We start from the raw sequence: 10,000 nt of genomic DNA on the forward strand, positions 1-10,000 counted from the left end.
GTCCCTGGATCGCAGGGCTTAACCCTTTAAGGTGTGAGATCACAAATATGCAATTTTTTTTAAGTCAGTATGGGATTTAAGAACTCATACTGGTACCTGCTGGAACCAAACATTCACCCCTCATACTGTCCTATAACATGATGATAAGAGATGTACATATTCTCACAACACAAGCAATACAATGTACAATGTGAAATAAGATGCACATATTTCATAGCTCACAAGTGCAATATTATATTATGGACTTATTATGCAATGTACTTATTTTCGTTGTTTTGTCTTGGGACACAGAGCGCAACTGATTAACCAAGTCAGATTCCTTGGCTGCATAAAAATATACACTTGGGCAATGGCTCTGTGATTCTGATTCGAATTCTGTTATACCAGCACAGAAATATGTTTGGGTGTATAGAAAAAAAATGAAAACACTGAAAACATAAGTTTCATATTATCTTTGGAAACTGGGTTCAGCTCATCTGGAGGCTGTTTGACCTCTGGCCGATAATACGTTCTGAAGGAAGTACACTGGCGCGTGCCCTAGTTAGTTTATCTCGATTGTTTGAAGCCATTGTTAAAAACAATAGTTAAGATTTTGAGAACAGATGACACACCCAGCAAAGAAACATGCATTTTGTTCACAAATCTCCACATACCATCAACAAAATGACATAATGACGTCTGAAAACAAGAATGCTCTCGTTAAAATAATCACAAAAGACAGGAAAAAAAACAAAAAAAACAAAGCTCCTTGTCAAAGTACATAATGACACAAGTTTTGACCTCCAAACATTTAGATCACAAGACCGAAAACTAAACCCCCCTCCACAGCACTTTCTGAGCTGTCGGTGAGCCCATTGTGCGACTATGATGTCCGTTACCCCCTCTGTCTGAAGAAAAAAGACAACATGGACTATCCACTCTCCTTTCAAGAGAAGAAACAGTCACACTTTACACTTTCAACAGTCATGAATTGCCATTAACTAATGTTAAAAGTTGCTAAATGCATTTGTCAACAACTAGCAACGTATTTGCTACATGAATATTTATACATTAGCAAACTGTAAGATGAACTTATAATTAGTTCACATGACCACATACACTTAGTGAGCACTTTATTAGGTTGTTATTATTTATTATTTAGTCTTCTGCTGCTCTAGCCTATCCACTTAAGAGGTTTGATGCGTTGTGTGTTCAGAGATGCTCTTCTGCATACCATTGTTGTAATGTGTGGTTATTTATGTTGCTGTCACCTTCCTGTCTGCTTTGACCAGTCTGGCCCTTCACCTCTGACCTCTCTCATTAACAAGGCGTTTTTGTCTGCCCAACTGCTGCTCACTGGATTTTTTTTTGTTTTTCACACCGTTCTCTGCAAACTCTAGAGACTGTTGTGTGTGAAATTCCCAGGAGATCAGCAGTTTCTGAGAGACTCAAACCACCCTGTCTGGCACCAGCAATCATTCCAGGGTCAAAGTCATTCAGATCACATTTCTTTCCCATGCTCACATTCGATCTGAAAAACAGCTGAACATCTTGACCATGTCTGCATGCTTTTATGTATTTTGTTGCTGCCACATGATTGGCTGGTAAAATATTCGCATTAAGCTGGTGTACAGGTCTACCTAATAAAGTGCTCAGTGTTTGTAGATTAACTGACTTTTCCATTCCAATATGGGTTGGCAATAACTAATGTAGTTGTTAACATGCATTAATGATGTACAAATACATTAACAGTGCTGTACAGATTAACTTCTCAGCAGTAGTTAGTTAACAACGACATTAGGTCATGCCAATTCGTGAAACCTTATTATAAAATGTTACCAAACAAACAAAAAAAGAACACATTTGAGATTGAAATCAATGCCTGACGTCACACTGGCTAACAGTGCTCATGAACAGAAGGGAAATAGTTCAGTCTGCAGTTGACAGTTCTTGTGCACAGACGGAAGAAACACAGATTGCCGGCAGCATGTTGTAATGTGAGAATATCCATTTATTGAGCTCCAGATACGTAGTACAAACTTTGGCTCACGTTTCATGTCATAAAAAACAGATTAATTATTATTAGAAAATAGTCAGCACAAGGTGCACAATCTGTGTGGGATGCCGGTGGTGACAGGACAAGAGACAGACAGAGATGGGGGGGGGGGGGGGGGGTCAGAGGGAGAGAGAACAACCAAAAACAGTGCAACACACAACAACCCCCACCCACAAGGTAAATATACCACGCTGGAACTCCACCCAAAAGCTGGCCATTAGAACACGGATCAGAGTTTCTTCACACAAAGCACCCACTCGTGTGTTTGCATTAATGCTGAACATGTTTGTGTATATACAGAATTCTGTAATCAGATACGTGATTCTGTCGGAACTGATAAGGGGATCTATAAAGAGGGGCAGATCTACCACAGACACACACACACACACACACACTCAAGCACACACACACACATAGTGACGACACATAAAACAGACCATGCCCTGATCTGTTCCCTGTTGTTCCTTGGAAATATTGTGAAACTACTGTAGATACCTGATTGTGTAGAAAATAACTGATTAGGTAGGTATGCAGTGAGCCTCGGGCACTCACACACACACACACACACACACACACACACACACACACAGAGCACAGACACACACACACACACACACACACACAGAGCACAGACACACACACACACACACACACACACACACAGAGCACAGACACACACACACAGACACTGTACACACTGCCCTGATTTAGTGTGTGTTGTTCCTGGAAATGGCGTCCAGCAGACTGTGGCCCGACGGATCTCCAGACAGTGCTGCTGTCCTCGAATCACAAGTTCCAGGCTACGGGCCTGTCTGCACAGTACACCACAGCCAGTCTGCACAGTACACCACAGCCAATCTGCACAGTACACCACAGCCAGTCTGCACAGTACACCACAGCCCATCTGCACAGTACACCACAGCCCATCTGCACAGTACACCACAGCCCATCTGTACAGTACACCTCAGCCTGCCTGTATAGCATAGCACAGCCTGCCTGCAAAACTCACCACACCACAACCTATCAGCACAGCACAGAACTGCACAGCACACCAAAACAGCACGGCACAGCTAAAACAGTCAGCACAGCTGCGCGTGATAGTCATAACAGTAGAGAGAAAGGGAAAGTGGTGAGCTAATGTGCGAGATATAGGAGGGGCAGAGAGAATGGGAGCTAGAGAGAGAAAGAGAGAGACGCCTTCTTTTAAAGGTCTCCTTTATTCTCCAATAACAAACAGGACCTACAAAAAGTGTACATAGAACAAAATACAATGGAGAGAGAGATAGAGAGAGACAGAGAGGAAGGCGGGGGTGATATACAGTGCAGTCCATAAGTATTTGGACAGAGACACATTTTTATTGTTGTTTTTGAAATCAGTACAGACTTACAGCTTCAGCTCGAGGGTTTTTACGTCCTTGTTGGGTGAACCGTGCGGGAATTACAGCCCTTTTTATACATGGTTCCCCCCCCCCCCAAATTTTAGGGGACCAGAAGTAATTGGACATCACACCACCAGATGCTGGGTATTCTCCCTGATGATGCCCCCACTGCAGCCCTCCTGCTCCTGCTCGTTTGGGTGCCAATTTTGCCTTCCGCTTGGTCTCCAGCAAGGGAAATTAATGAAATTAATATATGCTCAATTGGACAGGTGATTGACTGGGCCAATCAAGAACATTCCACTTTTTGTCCCTGAAAAAAAAAACCCTTGTTGCTTTGGCTGTATGTTTTGGATCATTGTCCTGCTGCATAATGACGCTTTGTCCAATCAGTTTTGAGGCATTTGCTTGGATCTGAGCAGACAAGATATTTATGTATACTTCAGCACTCAACCTGCTGCTGCCGTCAGCAGTGACATCATCGATGAACACAAAGTGAGCCAGTTCCAGTGGCGATACATGCCCAAGCCATGACACTATTTCCACCATTTCTGACAGATGAGGTGGTATGCTTTGGATCATAGCAGTTCCTTTTGTTCTACACACTTTCCTCTCTCCATCACTCTGGTACAGGTTGATCTTCATCTCATCTGTCCACAACACTTTGTTCCAGAACTCTACAGGTTTTTAATGTATGTTTTAATGCACATTTCTGCAAACTGTAACCTTCTATTTATAGCCGTTCCATTCCTGAGGCTTGCCAGGGCATTACGCCCTCTGAGGTTATGCTGGTGTAGTCTTCTCTTGATCTGGGTTGTCTTTGACACATTTACTCCTATAACCTGGGGAGTGTTCAAAGATACAAAGGGATTTTTTTTCACCATCATGGTCTTCCAGGTTGTTTGCCATTGCTGACCAGTGTTTTGTTGCTTCTTAAAAACAGATTTTTGACACACCTAATTGCTTTGTCTCTGATTGATTTATTTGGATGATTGCATGCTATACATTGTCATTGGTATGTTTTTGGCCCTCATGTTGAGAGACAACTCCAAATGCAGATGACACTCCTAGAATCAACTGGGAGTGCCAGTTTGATTCTAGGAGTGCTTTTTTTCTTGCTTTTTTTCTTGTTCTTCTGTGCATGAACCAATAATGAAACTCAACACACCTGTCCAAGAAACACTTGAGCAGCCAATTGTCCAATTACTTTTGGTCCCCTACAACAGGGGGCACTGTATAGAAAGGGCTGTAATTTCTAAACGGTTCACCCAATATGGATGTAAAAAAAAAAAACCCTCAATTTAAAGCTGAAAGTCTGCACTTCAACCACACAGTGAGAGTTTTATTTCAACGGTTCGTTCGCTGGAGGTACAGAACGAAAAGAAAAAAGAATGTGTCACCTTCCAAATACTTACAGACTGCACTGTAGGGTGAGAGAGAGAGAGAGAGAGAGAGGGGGAGAGAGAGAGAGAGAGAGAGAGAGAGAGAGAGAGAGAGAGGGAGAGAGAGAGAGAGAGAGAGAGAGAGAGAGAGCGAGAGAAAATGACAGAAAGAGCCTGCACATTATTAAGTCTCGTTTGAACAGAGTCCCAGCAGATATAATCAAACAGGAGCATGATAAGAGGAATCAGCCCCAGCAGGTAGCCGTGACTGGGGTGAGGATAAGTTGTTGTAGCCTTTGGTCCCTTTTCTGGGACTAGACACTACTAAACAGCACATTTAGATTCAGCAGTAGTAATAAAATTAAAAAAATAAAATAATAATCAAATAACCCTCAGCATTGACATTCATTACAGCTTTTGTGAGCTTTAACATGCATTTAGAAATGGCTCAGTGATTTACTTCATTCATAATGCCAGTAATGCGGCTCACACAGGCCACAGTGTTTGAACAGGAAATTTAATGAACGTTGAGACAGTGTTCCTGTACTCGTACTTGTACCGTGTTCGTATGCCTATCAGTATGGGTGTGTGTGTGTACATGGGTGTGTGTGTGTGTGTGTGTGTGTATGTGTACATGGGTGTGTGTGTGTGTGTGTGTACATGGGTGTGTGTGTGTGTGTGTGTACATGGGTGTGTGTGTGTGTGTGTGTGTATGTGTACATGGGTGTGTGTGTGTATGTGTACATGGGTGTGTGTGTGTGTGCATGTGTAAATGGGTGTGTGTGTGTACATGGGTGTGTGTATGTGTGTGTGTGTGTGTGTGCATGTTTACATGGGTGTGTGTGTGTGTGTGTGTGTGTGTATGTGTACATGGGTGTGTGTGTGTGTGTGTGTATGTGTGCATGGGTGTGTGTGTGTGCATGTGTACATGGGTGTGTGTGTGTGTGTGTGCATGGTGGTTGCATGTGTAGCTGGAGTGAAGGTGTTGTATCTGCACACTGTATTCCATCTACACAGACACAGTGTGTAGTCACAGTGACTCAGACAGTGAGTATTCACAGTGACTCAGACAGTGTGTAGTCATAGTGACTCAGACAGTGTGTAGTCACAGTGACTCAGACAGTGAGTATTCACAGTGACTCAGACAGGGTGTAGTCACAGTGACTCAGACAGTGTGTAGTCATAGTGACTCAGACAGTGTGTAGTCACAGTGACTCAGACAGTGTGTAGTCACAGTGACTCAGACAGTGTGTAGTCATAGTGACTCAGACAGTGTGTAGTCATAGTGACTCAGACAGTGTGTAGTCACAGTGACTCAGACAGAGTGTAGTCACAGTGACTCAGACAGGGTGTAGTCACGGTGACTCAGACAGAGTGTAGTCATAGTGACTCAGACAGAGTGTAGTCACAGTGACTCAGACAGAGTGTAGTCACAGTGACTCAGACAGGGTGTAGTCACAGTGAATCATTGTGTAGTCACAGGTGAGATGGCGGTTCAGGAGCACTCCTCCTTGGAGAAGCTGACAGGGGGAATGGTGAGCTGTTCATAGGTGGGCAGGCTGTACATTTCGGCTGTGTGCCCCGCCCCGCCCCGCCCCCCGGCTCCGCCCCCCGGGCCCGGCCTCTGCCCCGACTGAGCCAGCAGGAGGTTCAGTGTGTCTGAGATGCGGTGTAGGGTCTGGTCCATCTGCTGCATCTGTGGAGGAAGGAGACAGACAGACAGTTAGTCAGTCAGATGGACAGACACACAGACAGACAGAGACAAAGGCCCTCCCCTGACTCGACAGAGACCAAGGCCCTCCCCTTCAACTTTGATAGATGGATGCACAAAGCCCCTGTGTGTGAGAGCACATGTGTGTGTGGTGTGTGTTCACAGTGTCTACACACTGTCAGAGTCACTGTAACAACACTCTGAGTGAGTATGTGTGAGCGTGCACGTGCACGTGCATGTGTGTGAATCCTCATGTTTTGTCAACAAACAAACTATATCACAGTGAGACCACAACCTCCCCTGTCACTGTACAACAGCACTGTATCACAGAGACCACAACCTCAACTACTACTGTACAACAGTACTGTATCATAGAGACCACAACCTCCCCTGTCACTGTACAACAGCATTGTATCACAAAAACCACAACCTCCCCTGTCACTGTACAACAGCACTATATCTCAAGACCACAACCTCAACTACTACTGTACAACAGCACTGTATCACAGAGACCAGAACCTCAACTACTACTGTACAACAGCACTGTATCACAGAGACCAGAACCTCAACTACTACTGTACAACAGCATTGTATCACAGAGAGAAACCACAACTCCACTCCCACCGTACAACAATACTGTATCACAGAGGAGAGAGAGAGAGAAAGAGAGACAGAGAGCGAGATAGAGAGAAGAGGGAGTGAACGGCATATGAAAACAAGGGGGAGAAGAGGAGTGATCTCATTCATCACCTGGATGACAGAGAGAGTGAGAGCACGGAGGAGTATGAGAGTAATTTCTGGAAAGGAAATGTCAGATTGTTCCGTTTAGAAAGTGAGCAGAAATGTTCATTAGTTTTCATAAAAAGGAACACAGTCTCTTGGGATGAGATGTTTTGATAACAAAAGTAAAACTGAAACATCTCGTCGTAAGAGATAAAGAGATGAAACAGAGGGAAGCAAACACAAAGTTTCCCCCTGTTTTCAAAGAACAAAGATGGATGAATTATAACGAACCGTGTAGTGAAATCAGGACAATCCCCTCCCTGTAAGGCCCGACTCACTCCCACAGTATCAGGGCTCCCTCTAGGAACATTATGAAATGCCAGAAATCACACCTTCTTTCTTTTCCGGCACTATTCTCTGATATAGGCAATGCAACATTCCGGTAGCATCCGTGCCAACTTATTCCATTTAAAATACTGAAATCCTGGTTTAAATTAACACCGTAGCCAATCCGGGGACTCCGACGCCAAAAACAGCCTGCCCGAGAAGGGAGTATAATTTCATCCGATCGAAATGCGAAATCCCGCAAAAACATAAAAGAAATAAATAATAAATCCCTTCTCTGATGCTCTGTACCGCCACCAAATAAAAAAAAAAGGAAAGAAAAAAAAAAAGCTTGAGGTAATGTGAAAACTATGTGGGCCGGTTTGTCTGTTAATCAGAGGCTTTCTTATCCGAGCAAAGACTTCAAAGAAAACACAACCTCAGAACAAAAAAGCAAAATAGCAAAAAAAAAAAAAAAAAAAAAAAAAACGAACGAGAGAAAAAAATAAAAGAAGCAAAACAGACGGAGGTGAAAGCGGCAGGGGTGAGAGGAAAGCAGGCCGGGGGGGGGCAGCGCTATCTCCCTGCGCTATTCTGGGACCCTGCCGGGCCAGCTGTTGCGACGAAACCTGGGCCTTTTCGCCGCATCCCGGACGACGTTATCTTATCTCCCTGTCCCCCGCTCGGGCTACCCAGAAGCTGCAGCGGGTAGCGCTTTTTCATTTTCCCCTCAGATGCAAGAAAAACAATTAACACCCCGCTTTTATCTTCCCACGTCACATCGGAGATTTCATCTCCACTCAGTGCCAGCGCCTGTTTGATGTGGTCCCCCAATTAGCCTCGCTCCCCCCCCCCCGTTCCTTTTGAACAGAGCAGCACCAGACCGGAGATGAAAAGCCTAGCTGCTAGCCGCTAATGTTTGCTGTGTGAAAGCAGGGCTAATTGCTCCCAACTGATCTTTATAAAGTCTGCTTTTTAAATCACGTGGAGGCAGTGTTTATGAACAATAAACGCTGCTTTGTTGCGTGTTCTCATTCTCATGAAAGGGAAATTAGATTTCTGTAGTGTGTGTGTGGGTGTGTGTGCATGTGTGAGTGTGTGTGTGTGTGTGTTTATGTGTGTGTGAGTGTGTGTATGTGTGTGTGTGTGTGTGTGTGTGTGAGTGTGAGTGTGAGTGTGTGTGTGCATCTGTGTGTGTGTGTGTGTGTGTATGCGTGTGTGTGTGTATGTGTGTATGTGTGCCTGTGTGTGTGTGTGTGTACATTGACACACAGCACAGCCCTGTAAAAGCCACAGTCATTCTGTCAACTCACCTTCATAAGTTTAAAGAATTCGCTGTTAAAGAAAACGTGCACAGCACCTCCAGACAGACCAGTCGGCTGTGTGCAAGGTTTCAGAGAGTCATGGCGTAACCGTGGAGATGCCTCTCAGATCAGACCAGTCTGACAGTGGTGCAGCATCACTGCTATAATCACTAATACGACTATCAATCATAATCCTACTGTACTCCTATTGGGCTTCAGCCCAAAGAAAACCTTTATATTTCCACTTATCACAGACACAGCGGCCGTCCAAGAGAGTTATTTTAAGGAGAAGAGAACTGCACGGGTGCATCAACTAGGCCAGTCTCAAGAAGTGTTTTAAAGTCTTATTTCTAATACTTTTTTGCAAAAAAAACAAAACAAAAATATTGCCAATTAGGTGATATATCACAAATCCGATTTCACCTGTCAAACAGTAACTTAAAACAAGCTAATGCTTTCCACTTGAGAGAAAAAGTGTCTTTGCAAGACAAAAAAGCTTAAGCCAAACATTCTCTTGCAGTGACGACACAGCCACTCATGTGCTGCTGTCACTTTAATGGTCCCACTCCCATTGGGAATGTGCAGTCGCACACAGCCTTGCTTACGCTGTCGATGGGGGAGAGAGCAGATAGCGGAGCAGATAGCACTGTGATGTCATTAGCTGCGTCTCTGGTCTGACCCAGCGCAGCCAGGAGACGGCTCGTTCGTAGTTTCAGCGGACCGGACGTCCTGTCACCCGGACGGGGCGGCAGGGGGTCCCGAACCCTCCCTAACCCGGGCACTGCATCGCCCGGCGGGGACTACATCCACAGTCAGCACCGACAGACTTTACCTCAGACTGTGGGGCCCCTCCCTGCACCACAACTGCGCCCAAACAGGACCGGTCACTAGGGCTGGCCCTCGTTCCTGCGCTTTGAGATAAAACTGATTTCTGAGTGTTGATTTATTTACCAAGCGATCCATTCCACAATATGAAGCAGCTTCCAGCGTTTCACAGTACTGTGAGCCCTGCACTGTCGCTCGGCAACACCTCAGAGAAGCTGGCCAGGGTTTGAATATAAACACTGTAGGTAGTGTGTGTGTGTGTATGTGTGTGTATGTGTGAGTGTGTGTGTGTGTGTGTGTGTGTGTGTGAGTGTGTGTGT

At 44.8% G+C, this 10,000-nt stretch overlaps 1 protein-coding gene across 1 annotated transcript in view; it reads right to left on the bottom strand.

The window, feature by feature from the left end:
• Positions 1-6,288: 6,288 nt before the first annotated feature.
• kcnq1.1 (potassium voltage-gated channel, KQT-like subfamily, member 1.1) overlaps positions 6,289-10,000 on the bottom strand; it is a 123,759-nt gene continuing 120,047 nt past the window's right edge. Inside the window, exon 18 of the mRNA XM_061222516.1 lies at positions 6,289-6,489. Coding sequence (XP_061078500.1) covers positions 6,289-6,489 — 201 coding nt within the window. The remainder of the gene's footprint in view (positions 6,490-10,000) is intronic.

This window comes from Conger conger, chromosome 15, assembly GCF_963514075.1.
Source record: "Conger conger chromosome 15, fConCon1.1, whole genome shotgun sequence".
NCBI classification, from domain to species: Eukaryota; Metazoa; Chordata; class Actinopteri; order Anguilliformes; family Congridae; genus Conger; species Conger conger.